Raw genomic sequence first — 22,075 nt, 5'->3', positions numbered from 1 at the left:
GAGGGTTGCGATCCATTGCCGGTCACGAAAAAAGACAAAAAGGAAAAAAAAAAAAAGAACTAGAACTCAAACTAAGCCCAAAGTTAGCAGAAGGAAAGAAATAATGAAGTTGAGAGCAGAAACAAATGAAATAGTGAATAGAAAAAAATCAGTGAAACTAGGAGTTAGTTTTTTTGAAAAGATAAAAAAAATTGACAAACATTTAACTAGACTAATAAAGAAGAAAAAGAAAGAAGACACAACAATAAAGTTAGAAGTCACAGAGGAGACATTATAACTGATGCCATAGAAATAAAAATAATCACAAAAGACTACTATGAACAATTATATAACAACAAATTGGATAATCTAGAAGAAGTGGATAAATTCCTAGAAGCATAAACCTTCCAAGACAGAATCATGAAGAAATACAAAATCTGAGCAGACCTATAACTAGTAAGGAGATTGAACCAGTAATCAAAAATCTCCCAACAAAGAAATGTTTAGGACCAGATGGCTTCACTGGTTAATAATATCAAATATTTTAAAAAAGAAATTAATGCCAATCCTTCTTAAACTCTTCTAAAAAAAAATTGAAGAGAACATTTCCTAACTCATTGTATGAGACCAGCATCACCGTCATACCAAAGTCAGATAAATACTACAAGACAACTACAGGCCAATGTCCCTGATGAACATAGATATAAAAATCCTCAACAAAATACAAACAATCCAAATTCAACAGCACATTAAAAGGATCATACACCATGACCAAGTGTCATTTATCCTGGAACGCAAGGATGGTTCAATATACAATAATAATAATAATAATAATAATAATAATAATAATAATAATAATAATAATAATAATAATAATAATAATAATAATAATAATAATAATAATAATAATAATAATAATAATAATAATAATAATAATAATAATAATAATAATAATAATAATAATAATAATAATAATAATAATAATAATAATAATAATAATAATAATAATAATAATAATAATAATAATAATAATAATAATAATAATAATAATAATAATAATAATAATAATAATAATAATAATAATAATAATAATAATAATAATAATAATAATAATAATAATAATAATAATAATAATAATAATAATAATAATAATAATAATAATAATAATAATAATAATAATAATAATAATGTGATACATTACATTAACAGAATGAAGGATGAGAATCATGTAATCATCTCAATAGATGCAGAAAAAGGATTTGACAAAATTCAACATCTTCTATGATAAAACTCTCTCAACAAACTAGGAACAAAAGGCAATTACCTCAGCATAATAAAGGCCATATGTAAAAAGCCCACAGCTAACATCATACTCAGTGGTAAAAATCTAAAAGCTTTTCCAAAGATCAGGAACAAGGCAAGGATGCCCACTCTCACCACTTCTGTTAGCATAGTACTGGAATCCTAGCCAGAGCAATTAGGCAACAAAAAAATAAAAAGCATACAAATTGAAAAGGAAGAGGTAAAACTATCTCTTTTTGTAGACACCATGATCTTGTATGTAAAGGAACCAAAAAGAAAAACAAAAAAACCCAAAGACTCCACAAGACAACCCTGTTATTTGAATGAACAAATGAATTGAGTAAAGCTGCAGATTACAAAATCAACATACAAAAATCAGTTGCATTTCTACACACTAACAACAAACTATCCAATAAGGAAATTAAGAAAACAATCCCATTTACAATAGCATCAAAAAGAGGAAAATAAGGCCCGGCCCTGTGGCTCACTCGGGAGAGTACGGTGCAGGTAGCGGCAAGGCCATGGGTTTGGGTCCTACATAGGGATGGCTGGTGGGCTCACTGGCTGAGTGTGGTGCAGACCACACTGTGCCAAGGGTTGTGATCCCCTTACTAAAAAAAAAAAAAAAAAAAAAAAAAGGAAAATAGGAATAAACTAAGGAGGTAAAAGATTTTTGCTCTGGAAATTACAAAATAGTCATGAAATAAATTTTAAAAGACATAAACAAATGGAAACACCATCCTATGTTCATGTATTGTAAGCTAAGTATTGTTAAAATGCCCATACATCCAAAGCAATCTACAGATTCAATGCAAATCCTTTCAAAATTCCAATGGCTTCAGTTAAAAAAAAGAAATCCCAGTGGGATTTTTTACAGAAATAGAAAATCAACTCTAAAATTCATTTGGAACCACAAAGGACCCCGAATAGCCAAAACAATCTTGAAAAAGAAGAACGAAGAAGGAGTGTCACACTTCATGATTTCAAAATATATTGCAAAGCTGCAGTAATTAAAACAGGATAGTACTGTAATAAAGATAGACATATAGACTAATAGAGCAGAATAGAGAGCCCAGAAAAAAATCCATGCGTATATGGTCAAGTGATCTTCGACAGTGTGCCAAGGATGCATAATGAGGAAAGGTTACTCTCTTCAACAAATGCTGTTGGGAAAACTGGATATCCATATGCAAAAGAATGAAATTGAACCTTTATACCATATAGAAAATCAATGAACATGAATTAAAGTCTTAAACATGAGATCTGGAAATGTAAAACTCCTACAAGTAAACATAAGGGGAAAGTTTTGTGACATTAGGCTTAGCAATGATTTCATGGACATGGCACCAAAAGCATAGGCAACAAAAGCAAAAATAGACAAGTGGGATTATATCAAACTAAAAAACTTCTGCACAGCAAAAGAAACAATCAATATAGTAAAAAGGTAACCTATGGAATGGAAGAAAATATTTGCAAATTATATATCTGATAAAGGGGTTAATACTTAAATACATAAGGAACTCATACAACTCAATAGCAAAAACAAAACAAAACAAAGAAAACAATAACCTGATTGAAAATAGACAAGGAACTTGAATAAACATTTCTCTAAAGAAGACATAGAAATGGCCAACTGGTATATATTTTAAAAATGCTTAATATCGCTAATCATCAGGAACATGCAAATTAAAACCACAAAGAGATACCACCTCACAGCTGTTAATGTGGCTATTATCAAAAAACGAAAACAAAAGATAACAAGTGTTGGCAAGGATGAGGATAAATTGGAACCCTTGAACATTGTTGATGGGAATGTAAAATGGTGTACCATCTATGGAAAACAGTATGGAGTTTCTCTAAAAATTAAAAGTAGAACTACAAGGTGATCCAGCAATCCCTCTTCTAGGTATTTATTTAGAATAATTAAAACCAGGATCATGAAGAGATCTTAGAACTTTTCCTGTTCATTATTCACAGTAGCCAAGATGTAGAAATAACCTGAATGTTCAACAACAGATGAATAGATAAAGAAAATGTGATCTATACATACAATAGAATATTATTCAGCCTTAAAAAAGAAAGAATTCCTGCCACTTGTGATAACATGGATGAACCTTGAGGGCATTATGCTAAATTAAATAAGCCAGTCACAGAAAGACAGATACTGCATAATTCCACTTAAATGATGTATCTAAAATGGTCAAACTTGGGCTAGCAATTAGCTCAGTTGGTTAGAGCATAGATTTGTAATACTAACATCACCATTCCCTGTGCTGGCCAGCCACCAAAAAATAAAATAAATAAAATAGTCAAACTCATAGAAGCAGAGAGTAGAGTGGTAATTGACAGGAGCTGGCAGGAGGGGAAAATTGGGAGTTGCTTTTCAATGGGTATTAAGTTTCAGTTATGCAAGATGAGTAAATTCTAGAGACTTGCTACACAACACTGCCTATAGTTAACCATACTATATTGCACACTTAAAAGTTAAGAGGGTAGATCTCACGTTATGTATTCTAACTATAGCAAATTTTTTTTAAAAATAAGAAAAGGACCCAAGCAGAAATAGAAATAATACAAGGAGACAAGGAGAGGAAAATATCGGAAAAAGAGTCTTCATTGAGATAAGAAATACATATTTCATCCATTAAATAGAAATAGGATGCTGTAAAAAGGGAATATTTCAGGAATAATTAAGTGCAATAGCAGAATGGAAAACTCAGTAGAAGGATTAGAAGATAAAGTTGAAGAGATTTTGAGATTTCCCAGAACAAAAAAAAGGAAAAAAGAAAAAATAGTGAAAAGAAGAAAAGCTAAGTTAGAGGAACGGTATATGAAATCCAACATCAAATAATAGGAGTCCCAGAAAAGATAATAAAAATAGAGAAGAAAATTATCAAAGTAATAATTCAAGAACATTTTCTGAAGCTAAAGAATATGAGTTTCTAGGTTAAAAGGACCACAGTGTGCCTAGTGCAGTAGATGAAAAACACCAAGGTATGGCATTATAAAATTTCAGAACACCAGGGAATGGAATAATAGATTTATACAATTTAGTAGACTTTGGGATTAAATAGATGGAAATACATAGAAAACTAAACAAACAAACAAAAAAGACTTCCACTGACTCCAGGAAAAACAAAAGATGGTCATGGTATGCCACAAGAGTAAATAGCATTTTTAAAGCATTTTATTATTATAATGTCTGCATTGACTATCGCTTTACCTAAATATACTATATAACAGTATGGGAACAATGGGAGGGGTGAGAAAGATTGTGACAGGAAGATGTAAGTGGGACTAACCTCATTGTTCCAAGTGGGAAATCAATGAAAAGCTTAAAACTGACACCAAGTAACAGAAGTATAAGGAAGTTATTTAGTGATATGATATCTAACGAGACATAGGTATAATAACTTATACATAAAATTTGAGAGTCAGCTCACATGTATGCTGCCTGTCCCTTAGATCCATAATCTTTATGGAGAAAAAAGTCTAGGAAGGAAAGCAGGGTTGACCAGTTTGGTAAGGGCTGGGGGCCTAAGTTGGGGGAGAAAAGTAGCAAGGTAGCCTGCCACTTGCAGACTGTTATTCAAAGGTTTATTCCATCCACCCATCCCCCGCTTTTTTAGATTGGGAGTGTCCCAACTTGAAAGAACACATGCAGTGTAAGAATTCCACTCTTCTGGATACCAGTAAAGCAGTAGCGATAGAGCAGGTGCCACAGTTTTCAAACCTCTCTGCAATTTTAGGTGAGTTTTGACATTTATTTTTCTCATTTCACACAGGGAAATCCCTCATCTATGTTGGAAAAGCTAACTATTTTTTCTCTTGAATGATTTCTAAGCTAACTTTATTAATTGGGATTGCCTTTGGATATAAATAACATTTAATTGTAGCTTAAGTCCACAAGGGTTTACTTTTTTTATGACTTTTTCTTTTGAACTAATTTTAGACTTAGAGAAAAGTTGAAAAAATAGTACAAAGGTTCTCATATATATCACCCAGCTTTCCCTAATATTATCTTACATAACCTTAGTACAGTGATCAGAACCAGAATTTTAACACTGGTATCAAACTATTAACTAAACTATAAACTTTGTTCATGTTTCACCAGTTTTTCTACTGATCTCCTTTCTGTTTCCTATCCTGGATAGGATCCTACATTACATTTACTTGTTATTTTTCCTTAGTCTCCTACAGTCTGTAACAGTTCCTCAGTCTTTCATAATCTTGATTTTTTTAATATTACTGATCAATTATTTTGTAGAATGTCCCTCAGTTTGGATTTGTTGTGATGTTTTCTCATGATTGGAATGAGGTTATGCAATTTTTGGTAAGAATACCACAGAAATGATGTTGTGCCTTTATGATGTCATTATGTCTTTTTACTGGTGATGTTAAATTTTATCACTTGATTAAGGTCTTGTCTGCTGGGTTTCTTCACTGTAAAGATACTATTTTCTCTTTGTAATTAATAAATATCTGCATATATACATATATATAAAGATAGTTCTATATATGTATATGAAGATAGTTGACACTCTATAAATTATGTTTTTCCCTAAACTTTCATTCATTGATCTTTGTAACCATCAGGGGAACCAGTTGACTGTAACTTTTATTACTGTGGCATTTGTCTAATGGTGGTTTTCTATTCCACTCTTTCCTAATACATTTATTAATTGGAATCCTACTATAAAAGAAGATCTGTCTCTTTTCTGCCATTTATTGATTTATTTATTTGATTACTTATATCAGTATGGACTCATGAATATTTATTCTATGGGTTAAGATCCAATAATTTCATTTATCCATTTATTAAATTCTAGCGTATATATAAAGTAGTTTCGGAACTGTTAACCCAGATCCCTGTGAGAACACATTTACTAAATAGATTGCAGCATTTATGTACAGTTCTTTTTGTCTTTAGTATTACAGGGTCCACTCAAAATAGTATTTTCCAAAGTTACATAGGTTAGTTTTTTTTCTCTTACACCCTTCAGTGTATGTGTTGTTTGCTTGTAATATGCTATAGTTAGATTCATTTGTTACTGTTGAATCCAATTTTAAGTTCACCTGTTTTATTTGGTTTTGTTTAGGTATTCAGAGGGTGTGTGAAGGATGTGAAACATTACTATGGTTCTAAGAGTCATAGCTATAGTTGGTCTTCCATATTGGTGGGTTCTGCATCTGTAGATTCAGCTAACCACAGATCAAAAATATTCTAAAAGCAATAAAAAATGATAACAATAAAAATAGTGCAAACAAAAAAATACAATGTAACAACTATTTACATAGTATTTACATTATATTAGGTACTATAAGTAATCTCGCGATGATTTAGAGTATATGGGAGGATGTACGTAGGTTATATGCAGATACTATGCCATTTTATATAGGGAAGTTGAGTATCCATGGATTTTGGTATCTGTGGGAGTTCTGGAACCAATCCCCTTCTAATATCAAGGGATGGCTGTATACAAAAAGATATTCTCAGAAAATTATCTCTTCTTTCTCTTCTTACTGCTGTCCTTATCCCATTTTCCTTTCCATTCTAGCAGAATGGAAAACTCAGTAGAAGGATTAGAAGGTAAAGTTGAGATTTCCCAGAAAAAAAAAATGAATAAAAAAACAGGAGGAAGAAATGAGGAAAAAATTGGAGCCGGCCCGGTGGCGCACTGGATAGTGCGCCGCTTGGGAAGCGCGGCGGCGCTCCCGCCCGAGGGTTCGGATCCCACATACAGACCGGTTCCCGCTCACTGGCTGAGCGAGGCACGGGAGCAACACCGAGGGTTGCAATCCCATTGCCGGTCCCCAGTCCGGTACAGGGGCAACACTGAGGGTTGCGATCCGTTGCCAGACACGGAAAAAAGACAAAAAAATAAAAATAAAAAAAAAAGAAATGAGGAAAAAATAAAAAAGAATGAAATTTGGAGCAAGAAAGCTAAGTTAGAGGAACAGTATATTAAATTTTAAAAAGATATATTTCTATTGTAACATAGTTGATGTACATATCCGTGAGGTACAGAGTTGAATGTCAATACCTGTGTACAATATATGATGCTCAAATCAGGATAATTAATATATTCAACAATACACAATGTCACCGTTTTTTGTGGCCTTTTACCAATTCCTCCCTTCCCCCCTTCCCCCATTCTCACCTCTGGTAACCTCTGTTCTCCTTTTGAAAGTTCAACGTATTATTGTGATTGTTGTATCTTTCTTTCTTTCTTTTTTTATATGTTTATTTTTTAGCTTCCACTTATGAGTGAGGACATGCAGTATTTCTCTTTCTGTTCCTGGCCTATTTCAATTTAACATGAAATTTAACTTCAAATAATAGGAGTCCTAGAAAAAAACATTTTTTAAACTGAGGGAAGAAAATTATCAAATAATTAAAGAACATTTTCTGAAGCTAAAGAATATGAGTTTCCTGGTTAAAAGGAATAGCCCTTTCCCAGCCATCCCTTGTAGTTAATCGGTCTCTTTAGTTTCTGGTTTATTCTTCCTATATTTCTTTCATAGAAATGAGCAGATACCTATGTGTTTCCTCCTCTTTGTTACACGAAGGATAGCACACTTCATGGCTACTATTTTTCACTTAGTTTTTCCACTTACCTGTATGTACTAGAAGTCACTCCAAATGGGTTTGTAGAGATCTTCCTCATATTTTATACAGCTGCGTAGTACTCCATGATGTGGATGTACCTTTGTTTATCCAGCCATTCTCCTGTGAAGTGGGTATTTAGGTTTTTTCCCAATATTTTGCCACTACAAGTGGGAGTAAAATTATGATATATATATTTTCATATTATTGGTGGCGTCTTCAAGGTAGATTCCCAGAGGTAGGATGGCTGGGTCAAAAAGTAAGTGGATATATAGTTTTGTTGGGTATTGCCAAATTTTCCTCCAGAAGGATTATACCAGTTTGTGTACCCTCTGGCAACATATGAAAGTGCTTGTCACCCCGTATTCTTGCCAACAGAATGTTCCGTCATATTTGAAAATTTTTGCCACCCTAGTCGGTGAGAAATTGTATCTCTTTGCTATTTTAATTTTTATTTCCCTAATTATATGTGAGTTCAGATATTTTCCACAAGTTTGAGGGCCATTTTTCATTTCGTGTGTGTGTGTGTGTGTGTGTGTGTGTGTGTGTGTGTGTGTGTGTGTGTGAATTTTCTGTTAATGCCTTTCCCCCGTTTTTCTATCTGGTTTTTCCATCCTTTACTCTCAAGTTCTAAAAGTTCTTTATATATTAAGAATACTTCATATTAGCTTTTTTTGTGGTATATGTTGTGAGTATTTTCTCCCAGTTTGTCAGTGGACTTTTTGTTTATGGTATTTTTTGTCATGCAAAAAAAGTTTATTTATATTGAGCTTACTTTTCTCCCATGTCACTCCAGATCTAGTGTAGCAGCTCACTAATATTATCAAGATCTTAAGCTCTTTATATCTTTCTGCCACCAAGTGTGTTGGCTTATTTCTCCATAGTTGTAAGACAGTTGCAAAACCTCTAGGCATCACAGCCATGTTCCTGGCAGAAAGAATGAGAAAGGCAGTATTAACCACACGTGTCTCATTTTATCAGAGAGCAAAAACTTTTCTAGAAATTATCAGAAATCTATTTAGGTCTATTGGCCAGAACTGGGTCATATATCTACCTACTACCAGGGAGGCTGGGAAATCAAGTATTTTGTTTTCCTAGCCTCTGCAGTGGTAAAAAGCAGAAGAAAATGGAAAAATGTAGAAGGGAAGTAGGAATAGATGTTGTCAGCCCACCTGTTAGAGCCTGCCACTAAACAGGGGGAATAGCAGTCAAAGAATTAAACATTGGGTTAGGAGTCCTTTTTAGGAAAGTTGATAGCTGTCTTTATGGCAGTGTTTCTAACAGTTTTCGAAGTCCTTGTTTTCTGTGTTATTTTTTAGTTTGGAACTCCTTTCCCGATATAAAGTGCTCAAAGTAGCAGCCTGTCTCTTTAGCAAGTATTTCAGTTAGGTTCTTTGTCCATTGCAAATGACAAAAAAACTAACTCAAACTATATTAGATGAAAAAGGAAATTTATTACTGCATGTACCTGAAAAATCCAGCAGTAAATCAGATGCATATATGACTTGATCCAGAGTTTCAAATGATATTTGTAGGACCCAATTCCTCTCCATCTCTCAGCTCAGGATCCCTCTGTGTCATTTACACTCTCAGCTGAGTCCCTTAATATGGCAACTCTTTCTAGCTCCAGGCTTATATCCTTATAGCCTCAAATCCAATGAAAAAAAGTCCCTCTCTTTTCCAGCTATTTGAACAGTAGTCCTGGGCCTTACGCAGTGGTTTAAATTAGTCCATATGCCTATCTCCGAACCAGTCACATGGGCCAAGGAGATGCAAGGTTCTTACCTACATTGAGTTGCAGACTATGGCTGGACCATCAGAAGAAAAACCAGGAGGCTGTTGCCAGCAAAAACAAAGTCATAGATAAATGTCCACTATAGTCCTTTATGCTTTGAGAACCTTCCTCTCAAGGAACTGCTTGGGAGTCACCATTCATTTCACCTCTCCTTAACCATTGGGAGTTTTAAATTCTTACCAAATTTAAAACTTAATATTAAAACTTTGTAAGCAAAGTACTGCAGCTGCTGAAGGTTGTAACTTTTTCAGAAGGCTATTGCCATGGTTCTTTATATTCCTAACAATATTCTAGAGTACCTGAGGCAGTAAAATGTTGAGTGGGAGGCATTCTCTTGACTAATCAATCTACTAGTATGCATATCTATATATTTGGTATTGGACTAAGAATCATGAGACCTGAGTTTAAGTTCCAGGTATCCAGCTATTTTGTAACTTGACCAAATACTTTTTCTTATATGTAAAATGGGGATAATGAATTGGTGTGTTGGTGTGTAAATTGGTGTGTAAACACACCCTGACAGGTTGTTGTAAGAATCAAGTAAGATAATACATGTAAAAAGATTTCAAAAATTATAAAGAAGTATCCAAATATAAGGTGGCAGATTTCTGTATCTTATCAGATTTTGCAACACTTTTGTTTAACTTTGATATTCTGAAAATACTTTTATCTAATTTATGTCAGATATTAAAAATAATATAAAACAATAAAATTATAAAAATAAACTGCACTGCCACCATGCATAAATATTTCACCATGGGGGAAATATTTATTTTTACCTAGAGTAATTTTAGCATTTTTAATAGATTGGCATTTTTTTTTTCCTTTCCTAGGTACCTCTTCAGAAGACTATCACAAATGCCACAGAAAAACGTAAGAATTAAAAATTTTTAAAGTCGTCATGTTTTTGAAAACCCCGAATTCTAATACTTATATAACAAGTATGATTGTAAGTTCCCAAATTCAGGTGTTCATTCATTCAATATTTTTTGACGACTCACTGTGTGCCAGGACTGTTCTAATTGCTAGAGATATAGCTATGAACAAAATTGGTTAAGAACAAAATCTCTGCTGTCATCGAGTCCACATTCTAGTTGGAGGAGACAGACAATAAACAAATAAGCAGGTAAATTTATACTGTGTTATATGGTAATGAATGCTATGGAGAAAAATAAAGCAAGATAAGGGGACTAGGGAGTGTTGGGGGTAGAGATTTGCTCTTTTAAGTGTTCAGGGAAGTCATCATTGAAAAGGAAGCATTTGAGTAGAGACTTAAAAAACGAGACAGAGCCAGCTGTGTGACTCACCGGGGAAAGAGTATTCCAGGTAGAATAAACAGAGCAAGGCCCTGAGGCAAGAAGGCCTGGGCTTCTGGAGTAGAGAGAGGTAGGAAAAGAAGTAAGAGAAGAAGCAGGAGGCTAGATCACATGAGGCATTGGAGGCCAATGTAAGTTGGGGAGCCTTTGAAGATTGATATGATATGACATGATTTAGAGGAATCACCCTGTCTGCTATGATAAGAATACACTTTGGAAGGCAAGGAATTATGGAGATTACAGTTAGGAAAGTATTGCCCCAATGTAGGCAAGAGATATTGGAGCATGGGCCAGAGTGGTAAGAGCAGAGGTGGTGAGTTGTGGTCAGTTTTCGGATATGTTTTGAAAGTAGAACTAAGAAGATCTGTTGATGTACTGAATGATGATGTGTGAGAGAAAGTAGTCAAGGCTGAGTCCATAGTTTTGACTTAATAGCAGATCTGTAAAATAACATTTTACACAACTCTTTTGATATATTTTTGATCTTATGTAAGTTATTTGGTTTAAGCTGAATTAGTATATCTAAGCTTCATTTTGTAGAATCGTGACAGTCAAGCCTGTATTAATTCCCATTGGCTGTTAATAAACACCATTGCAAAATTACATGTTCACCTTAATGTACTGATTTTAATTATTTCAGTATTGTTCATTCCTTATTCAATTTCCTATGAGTCTTACTTCCTGCTATTCTGTAAAATTGACATTCTACTCTAGTCCCAGCACAATTGCCAAAATTATTTCGTCCTTTCTCTCTTAAAGCAAGAAGGCTGCAAGGCACATTTTTTAAAAAAAATTCATACCATATGAAATGCATTGTTATGGGAAAAATAATCAATACGTCTGGATTACAAATGATTGTGTCATGTTACTAATTTGAAATAGGCTTCTAATCTAAATCCTTATAGTTTTCGTAGTTTGAAAAAATCCCTGTGTATTGTGAATTACCAAAAAGGAGGTATTCTCCATGTGTAGTATTCAGTATTGAATTAGGAGTTTCAAGGGGCCGAGCCCGTGGCGCACTCGGGAGAGTGTGGCGCTGGGAGCGCAGCAGCGCTCCCGCCACGGGTTCAGATCCTATATAGGGATGACAGGTGCGCTCACAGCGCTCACTGGCTGAGTGCGGTGTGGCCGGTCTCAAAAAGGACAAAAAAAAAAAAGAATTAGGAGTTTCAACAAAGTATGCACTGATTATTTGTTCTTGTAACTCTGTAAAATCTCGAGAACACATTGACCTCTCTTGATACCTAGGAACTAATAGCTATAGCTTATTTATGTAATTATTTCTTAAAACACTGTTATTTACTAGGATTTATTACAAGCAACTCCATATCAGATAGAATTAAAAAAAATAATGATGCCAATATCTCTTGCTTTTGAGGCTCCTGCAAAAAAAAAAAAAAAAAAATGGAGTTGCCATTTAAGGTGGGGAAGACTGAAAAGAAACATATTACTGGAGGAAGTTTGGTTTGGGGCATGTAGCCTAAATGGTAGTATGTATGTGCGAGAGACAGGATATAAGTTCAAGGAGTCACAGTCTGTATCATGAACGGCCTTGATGGCTGGGATTTTTATTTTACCCTGAATATGATAAGAGCCTCTGGAAGATTTTCAGTAAGACTGATATATAATGAAATTTCTTTTAAAACACCTCAACCCTCAAAGTATTTAACGGAACTTACAGAAAATTCATACAAGTTTAAAAATAAAGATAGGAGACACCATCAAGAAAGTGAAAAGACAACCCACAGAATGGGAGAAAATATTTGCAAGTCATATATCTGATAAGGGACTTGTACCCAAAATATATAAAAAATTCTTATACCTCAACAATAAAAAGACAAATAACCCAATTTTAATATGGGCAAAAGATCTGAACAGACATTTCTCCATAGAAGATATACAAATGGGCCGGCCCAGTGGCGCACTGGAGAGTGCGCTGCTTGGGAGCACAGCGGCGCTCCCGCCGAGGGTTCGGATCCCATGTGGAGACTGGTTCCCGCTCACTGGCTGAGCGCGGTGCGGGTGCAACACCGAGGGTTGCGATCCCATTGCCGATCCCCGGTACGGGCGCGACACCGTGGGTTGTGATCCCGTTACCGGTCAGTAAAAAAAGGAAAAAAAAAAAAAAAAAAGAAGATATACAAATGGCCAATAAGCACATGAAAAGTTGCTAAATATCATTAACCATTAGGGAAATGCAAATCAAAACCACAGTGAGATACCACTTCACATCCACTAAGATGGGTGTAATCAAAAAAATAGATAATAACAAATGTTAACTTGGATGTGGAGAAATTGGAACTATTATACTTTGCTGATTGGAATTTTAAATGGTGAAGCTGCTTTGGAAACAGTTTGGCATTTCCTCAAAAGATTAAGCATGGAATTACCAAATGACCCAGCAATCAAGAGAAATGAAAATATATAACTATATGAAAACTTGTATGGAAATTTTCACAGCAACTTTATTCTTAATAGCCTTAAAGTGGAAACAGCTGAATGTTCACCCACTGATGAATGGATAGATAAAATGTGGTATAACCACACAATAGAGTATTATTCAGCAATGAAAAGGAATGAAATACTATTATAGGCTATTGTTGCCGGACTCAGGTCTGGCTGCCCACCCCCTTGAAAAAGAAAGAAAAAAACTCAGAAGTCAAACAGTTGGTGTTAGAAAAGCAGATGTATTCAGCTGAAGGAGATGGTAGGCTATCCCATCTCAAAGATTTACATTTACTGAGGGGTTTTTAAAGGAAGACTTGAGGGAATGGAATGTGGGAGGTGAAAAGCAGGAGAGCAGGAGATGTGAGTTACGAGGGGTCCATTTCTATGGGTCAGGTACAAGGTCTTGCCAAGGCCTTATCTGGTTTCAGTTCTCATCTTCTCTGTTACCTCAGGACCCTGCACGATTTTGATTTGCACCGGTGTGCTTAGCTAGTACCGAAGGTCAGCTTCAGTCATTTGGCCTTGATCATTTCTCAAAACTCTACAAGTCTCAGAGAAAGAGCTGTTAGCTTTGCAAAGTACTAATTAGCTTCTTGGCCTTCTTTTCCTACTTAGCAAGCGAGATAAGAAAGTCAGGGCATGGGAAGCAAGAGTGGAGAGAAAAAACTGTCCTTTTAAAAATCTTCCCATCTCCAAAGCCCAGGCAGCTTTAAGTCCCAATATGGCTTCAGTCCTGCTCACTGCAACACTACTACATTGATGAACCCTGTTAACATTATACTAAATGAAAGAAGCCAGCCACACAAGACCACGTATTTTATGATTCCATTCATATGAGGTGTCACACTAGGGCTAATGTTGGAATCCTACCAACATTGCCACTTGTGGAGCTACCTGACTATGACAGTTGTCGAGCTAGGGCTGGGTCTGGAGCTCACAGATCCCTCAAGCCCATTGTCCAGACTGGGTCACTAACCCCTCACACGCCAGGCTGGGTCACCGCAGGTCTATAAGCTAGGTAACAGGCAAATAGGTCCTTGGAAGCTGTAGGTTGGAAAGCATGGCCACTTGTGGTGGTGGCAGCCGCCTGAGGCAGAAGTCAGCCAGTCTGCTTAAAGAACTCTCTGAAGAATACAAGAATAGCAATAAAACTAAAAAGATACATTGGCATGTATGTGCACTAACTACACACACACACACACACACATGTGCGCAATAAAACTAAAAAGATACATTGGCATGTATGTGCACTAACTACACACACACACACACACACACACATGTGCGCACACACACACACACACACACAGTTTGTTTACAAAGAATGTGCTGAACCACACCCAACCAGACCCAAGGCGAGGGCCCTGACCAAACTATTCTATTTTCTCAACAATCCACCCCTTCAAGTCCTCACCATACAATCTGTGCATTCAGAATCTTCTGCAATGTTCCCTTAGCCAGGGTAAATGATTCTTACATTTACATATTACACATTCCATCCTAGTCCCAAAAGTCTTTAGCTTGTTGCAGCACCAACTCAAAAGTCTAAAGTCCAAAGTGTCCTCTGAGACCAAAAGCAAAAGTCCTTCCTGCTGTGAACCTGCAAAGAGTCAAAAACAAGTTTATCTACTTCCAAGATACAGTGGGACAGGTTTTGGGCACACATTCCCATTCTAGAAGGGAGAAATAGAAAGGAAAAACAGGCCCCAAACAAATCTGAATCCCAAACGGGCAAACATTAAGTACACTGGGACACCTGGACCCCTAGAGCGTAGGGCAACCTCACTCCTAAAGCTCAACCAAGTGCAGCCCATTGAGCTGCCGTGGTGCCTGCAGCTTTTCCAAGCTGATGCTGCATACTGCCAGCAGCCCCATGTTTCTGGGCTCCTGGCGGCAGCCCTGCTGTGCTGGCTTCACTAGACATTTCCTCAGTGGGGGTTCTCTGTGGGGGCTCCAACCCCACTTTTCTGCTCCACATTGCTCTGTAGATGACTTCTGCAGTGGCTCCACCCCTGCAGTAGGTCTCCACCTGAGTCCCCCAGCTTTTCCACACATCTCCTGAAATTTAGGTGGAGGCTGCCATATCTCCACTGCTCTCACATACTGCTGGCCTGCAAACTCAAAAACAATGTGAACGCCACCAAGGTTTTCAGCTTTTTTTATTCAGAAGTGCTGAGGCAGGATTACTCCAGCAGAGGGCTGGGATTGCAGGGAGCAGTTTGCTGAGGGCAATGACACCTCAGGTCTGTCCTCCCGGACAACTCAGTCCTTCTAGGATGGGAGGGGCACTCTCCCAAACTTCTCAAATGCTTTCAGGGCTTGTGATGGGTGGTGCACCCATCCAGACTTCTCAAATGCCTTTAAGGCATTTTTTCCATTGTCTTGGCTTTTAGCATCTGGTTGCTTCACTACCAAGATAATGTCTTTTGCAAATAGTTTGTCTGCTTCACCCTTGCGTTTTTCTCTTGCTCTCTGCTTCTCTACTGCATGGCCAGGCTGCAAGTTTTCCAAATCTTTACACTCTGCTTCTCTTTTAAATTCTGGCTTTTGAATTACTTTAGTCAGCTCGGCTTGTATTGGCTACTCACTCAGTCTCAGGCAGATCTGCAGCATTCGCCCACAGTTTGAACAACAGCATTCACTCAGTCCATCAAGGAGTGGCTGCCCTGCCCCTGTGCATATCTGCAGCCCTCCTGTAACTGCTGCCACTGAGACAGGCACATAGTAACGGAGACTAACTTTTCCACATTTTCACCAGGTGAAAACATACTTGAAATTCTGCAGGGGCACCCGTCCTCAGGTCATCTGCCCATCTGCATGTGGCACTCTTTTCTTGGGTTTATACAGCACCCATCTGGCCATCAGGTTTAAGTGGCACCCTTTAAGCCATTTGCCTTCAGACAAATGCAACATGCATTTACTATATCATCTCTAGAGCATGTTATACCATCTACTCCTAGGTCCCATAGCTGTAGCAGTCAGGGGCTCTCCCTGTTACTGCTGCTTCACTGTCTCAATTTCTCGTGCACAACAGGTCATGCCCTGGAGACACATAGTTTCCCCAAATCACCACTGGGTTGGTCGTCTTCCCTAGTTTGAGAGGCAGGAGTTACCAGTCGCTGCATGTCATCCTCCAGGGCATTCATCTGTGCTTCCAACGACTCTGCTTTCTGCCACAAATCTCGATCAGTTTGCAGCATAGTGATCAGCAGCCAGGTTCCGGTCAGCAGGAAAGTGCCCACCAGGCACCACATGCTCAAGAACAGCCACATTTCCTCCCCTTCCCAAGGGATTTTCCATTGTAATGTCTGGTCTATGGTGCCTTGCAGTAAAGTGTGCAGCAACCAGATCTCGGTCAACAGGAAAGTGGCCATAGGGCAGAGCATATTCAAAAGTAGCCACATTTCCTCCTTCCAAGGGCTTTCGGCTCCCGTACCTGCTCAGAATCCTGCCAACTATGCCAATTGTAGTGCTCTGGCTAATGTTGGCATCCTGCACTGACTTAGCCAATGGTGGTACTTCGGCTCGGGCTAATGGTGGAATCCTGTCTACATAGCCAATTGTAGAGCTACTAATGCTGTTTGTGACGCCAATTGTAAAGCTACACGACCATGCCAATTGTCAGGTTCTTTTACTTGCCAGTATCCTGCATCGACTGGACCAATTGTCGAGCCAGAGCTGGGTCTGGAGTTCACAGACCCCTCAAGCTTGTTCACAGACTGGGTCACAAACCCTTCACATGCCAGGCTGGGTCACCAGACCCCACACATTCAGGTCTATGAGCTAGGTAACCGGCAAACAGGTCCTTGGAAGCTGTAGGTTTGAAAGCATGGCTGCACAGGGCAGACGCCTGAGGCAGATGCCTACCTGCCTGCTTCACTAAACTCTCTCTGAAGAACACAAGAATAGCAACAAAACTAAAAAGATACATTGGCGTGCATGCACACTAACTCCGGTCATGCGCGCGCGCACACACACACACACACACACACACAATTTGCTTACAAAGGATGTGCTGAACGACACCCAACTGGGCCTGAGGCGAGGGCCCTGACCAAACTATTCTATTTTCCCAACATGAGGTGTCCATAATACAAATCTACAGAGACAGAAAGCAGATAAGTGACTGCCTAAAGATGAGAGGTTTGGAAAGAAATGAAGATAAACTGCTAATGGGCACAGGGTATCTTTTGGGGGTGATGAAAGTATCCTAAAATTGGTTGTGATGATGATGGTTGCACAACTCGGTGAATATACTAAAAACCGTTGAATTATACACTTTAAGTGGGTAAATTGTAGGGTGTGTGAGTTATATCTCAATAAAGCTAAAAAAAAGTTGGAACCAAGGAAATATAATTTTAAATAGGAGATATAAATAGGAGGAAAGGGAATTAGAACAAAAATAAATAAACCATAAGAGTTAAGAATCAGATGTTTTAATTGAGCGACATTTTGGCTCTGAGCTCTTTAGGTACAAGGAAAAAGTCTATAGTTATTTGATCAATTTCATGTCATTGAAATAATCGTGTATAACTGTCTTATAACTAGATTTTTTTTTTAACCAGACTTAAATGGCAAATAGTAGTATTGTCTTCTTTGGTGGGAATCTAAAATAAAATTATCATGTGTTGATGGTAGTATGGGGGTGAGGATTGAAATCTAAAGTACAGGTATTCTATGCTGATGAGATTGTGGGGGTGAGGACTGATATAATTTCAAGTACAGATTTTTGTGGAACATTTGCATTACCCAAACAACATCCTTATCTGTTATCCCTTCACAGAGATTTGCATGATCAGATTTCTTAGAGCAGTCACTCTTGCAGCAAAGAAAAAGATGGATTGGAAGGAATAATTAGATTGGATGGGTGACTGTTGTAGCATTCCAAATAAGGCATAATGAGGACCTGAACTTTACCAGCAATGATAGCAGGAAGGAAAAATTTGAGAACAATTTAGGAAGGAGATAGTCAATAATTCTTAAAGACTCATTGGTTGAGGAAAGAAGATGTAATTCAAGTTGGCCCCCAGCCCTCCAACTTAGGAAACTGGATGAATGATGACTTATTCTCTAGGTGAGGGAATACAAATGGAAAAGTAGGAGGGGGTTGGGATGATATTGAGGTACCTACAGCACTTTGAAATGGTAATGTCCTACAAGCAATTGGGTGTCTCAGCCTGGAGAGCAAGGGAAAGGGTTGGGCTGAAGGCATAGTTGTTTACTTGGGAAAGCATGTAGAGTGACAAGAGAGTAGCATTAGTGTAGTAACCTCCTTATAAATATGTTTGTATCTAAGTGGTGAAAAAAATCTGAAGAAAAGAACAACTATTACTGTTATTCTTGGGTGCACTATTGTTCTTCAGTGAATGACAGTGAAAACTGTAAAATTAAATGACCGAGGTTACCAGAGATATGATGAACTCATTTTAAAAAAAATTTCTTCCACAGTTTCTTCTGCAATGCAATGTATTTTTAAGAAGGAAGATGTAGTATTTGGATAATAATACCAGTTCGAGCACCTATTGTCTGCTAGACATTTTGGCATTCTCTTTGATTACGTAGCACATTCACAAAGTTAAAACCCTACAACTTTGGTGTGGTAGGTAATGGAGAAAGAGCATGTTATTTATATTGCTGTGAGATACATGTAGACCTACTTCAATGACTGTTTCCTATATATTAAAATGGAGCAAACATAAACCCCTCGATTATGTGTATGTGATCCTGTTTCTTGTCTTCCCTAAATGCTACCCTCTCTAAAAAATAAAACCTACCACTTGTATGTGCAAAGAAAAGATAGCTTTATTATTATTTTTTAAATAACTGATCTAAACTTATCTTGGGCCCTCATCACTCTTCTCCTCTATTTAGCTAGGAAATGATGAGTTAAACTTATTGTCCTCCAGTTACTTTCAGTTAAAAGTCTCTTTTCGGTTAAGGCTGAATCTCAGATTTTCTCCCCATTCCGTATTTCTAAGGATAGCATATAGGTGGGTGATCTTAACTCTTGATTTGCCTGGGACAGTCTCAGTATATGCCTGTTGCTTTGACATAATTCTTAATAGAGCACCATTTTACCCTCCAGAAATGCTCCAGTTTGGACAAATAGTCACCCTAACTATAGGTGTATATCATAGGGGCTGATCTTATGCAGCTTTGTAGGAGGAGCAACAGAAGGGTGAGGTTGGGGCCTGAGGATATCTGGGATCTACAAGCTGTCTCTAGATTTTTACTGATTTATGTTGCAGGGTTTCTAGACTTGTTCTATGCTGGGCTGGACTCCACTGATAAAAGTCAGGTAAACTTAAGGCCTAATTTAGGACCTGGAGTCCTCCATTGTTGATTTTCCATTGTCTTGCCTTTGCTTCCCCAAACTTTTTGAGTCTCATTGAAGTCCTCTATCCAGACTTTGACTAGTCTGCCTTTCTGCAACCTGTGTGGTAGAGTCACCTCGCCACAGTAGCCCTATGCCAGGTATCTTGGGTCTAAATCTGACTACCTCCTGCCTTGCTCTTGGTGTATGGAACTTTGAGAACTTGTTTCACAGTACACAAGAGTTAAGGGAATCTCAGGAGGACTAACTGAGGCCCCCTCTCTGCATGAACATCCCAAGCTCTTATTTTTATGTTGAGTTTCCACCCTGTGTGGACATTGCCTTCTAGAGTTCTTAACATGGAGTTTGGCACATGCCCCCTCTACTTCACCTCTTCAAATGTCATCTTCTCACCTGTTACCCCATCTCCAGATTTTGGGCTTGAGAGAGAGAAGTTAGTTCCCACTGTCTAACTGCTTGTTAGGACCTTTTCAGGTCTCAAGCCTCTGTCACCCTTATTTTTATAGTAATCCTCTAGGGTGGAAGGAATGGAGGAGGGATCTATCTTTGTTGACCTCATGAGTTCTTTCTATATTAGATGGCTAATAGTAAAATTCTGTGGTTGTGTCTTAACTTACAAATGTTAACAGCAACTTGAGGAATGTAGGATGTTAAATGAGGCTTTCACGTAGTCTTTGAGTTTGGATAGTGGCCTCATAGATGAAAACAAAATAATAAATGAGAAGTACTTCTACCCTCTATTCTGTGTAGAACCATATGTGTAGAATTTTTAAATGGGAGGTCAAAACCCAGTTCTGCCAGTATTAGCCCACCACCCATCTCCAAGCTATTTAGGAAAAGGTAAAGAATATACAGAGGATGAAAAGACTAAGAATGCATATTTCTTTGTAAGAGTTATTGGTGTCACATGCAAGGAGGGAAGAATACCTCTCTCACCTCAACACAGGATGGGAAGCTCCAGGAGAAGCATTTGGAAGGTTCGACACATGTCCCACAAAATCTGTTTTCTGACTTTTATACCTGAAAAGTCTAAAGGCAAGAGGGTTCTATTAGATGCTTTGGAATGGCAGGATAAAGGGGAAGCTAGATTTACTTTCAGAGTTTGGCATGACAAAGACTTGTACATAATACCTATAGGTAAAGTATGGATCCCACAGAAGGGGACCAATTATGGATCATCTTGAAAGGGATTATGCCCAGTATGACTTCCAGCAAAGGGCAAAGTAACCTCAGTCAAAAGAAGCTGGACATTCTATCACCAAATGCAAAAGCTAAGGAGAGCATTAATAGCAGCAAATGAGAGAGCTCCAGTCGTTGTAGAATCAGATTTAGCAAGGAAGCGGCAAACACTCGGCGGGGGTGGGCATTGGAGAGTCATAAGTTTATTACGTTAGTGGGCCACAGATGAGCTAAAGATCTGGGCTCCAATCCAATTTTTACAAGGCTGTTTATAGGTGGGGTTGGTGGGCTCCTTAAGTTTTGATTTCTAAACGTATATCTTAAGCAGGCAGCCGCTGGTTTTAGCTTCTCCGAATTCACGTGACTTGAACAGGCTTGTAAGCATGATTACCAAACCGAGAGGAATGCAGGCAGTTGATTATTGACTGGGCTGACTTCAGGGGCCCTGGTAGGTAAGCACACTTAGTTACAGAGGCACTGCACAGACACAAGCTAAATAAAATTTTTAATTTTGGGTTCTTCCAACACAATGATAGGGAAATCTCCAGAGAATCCTTCAAAATACTTCAAGCATGAAAGAATCAGCATTTATTTATCTGGCACACACATACAGCAGTAATGGCATATTATAACAGTATCAGTCAAGATCAAGAAAGACTTTTCTTGTCCTTTTGTACACAAAGAGTAGCTACCAAAAAGGGGAGGGAAAAGAACAGGAAATAAACCAACCATGATTGTTTTCCCCACTGCTGTTATGAGTCTAAATCAGGCCCAAGCTGAGAAAAGGAAAAAATTTAAATTTGATAATAAGAGTTTGGAGTTGTGATATTACACTGGGATTTTTATTACTTAAAAATAGCTGTTTATTACAAGAGAATACTAGAAACACCTTAGGAAAAGAAATTTACCCAAAAGTTCATTCAGAGGCAAAAAAGTACTGCTTTGACAGAATGAGTTTAAAGGAAAAGATGAAGGAATAAAATTGTTTTCTGCTTACTGAGTGCAACTGTTCAATTAACCAGTAATAAGAATTTTGAAAATCCTCTTCTCACATTTGGTTTTTTTTTTTTTTTTTTTTTTAAATAAAGATGACCGGTAAGGGGATCTTAACCCTT

General features: G+C 37.5%; 1 protein-coding gene across 1 annotated transcript in view; it reads left to right on the top strand.

Moving 5' to 3' along the window:
* The window catches only part of LOC103590060 (probable GPI-anchored adhesin-like protein PGA55), a 79,640-nt gene that overhangs the window by 20,949 nt on the left and 36,616 nt on the right, over positions 1–22,075 (top strand). The window contains exons 6-7 of the mRNA XM_008572180.1: positions 4,911–5,030; positions 10,517–10,556. Of these exons, the coding sequence (XP_008570402.1) occupies positions 4,911–5,030; positions 10,517–10,556 (160 nt within the window). The remainder of the gene's footprint in view (positions 1–4,910; positions 5,031–10,516; positions 10,557–22,075) is intronic.

Source organism: Galeopterus variegatus, unplaced genomic scaffold (assembly GCF_000696425.1).
Source record: "Galeopterus variegatus unplaced genomic scaffold, G_variegatus-3.0.2 Scaffold762, whole genome shotgun sequence".
Taxonomy (NCBI): domain Eukaryota; kingdom Metazoa; phylum Chordata; class Mammalia; order Dermoptera; family Cynocephalidae; genus Galeopterus; species Galeopterus variegatus.
The sequence above is the reverse complement of the archived record's forward strand: the minus strand, read 5'-3'. Positions and strand labels throughout refer to the sequence as shown.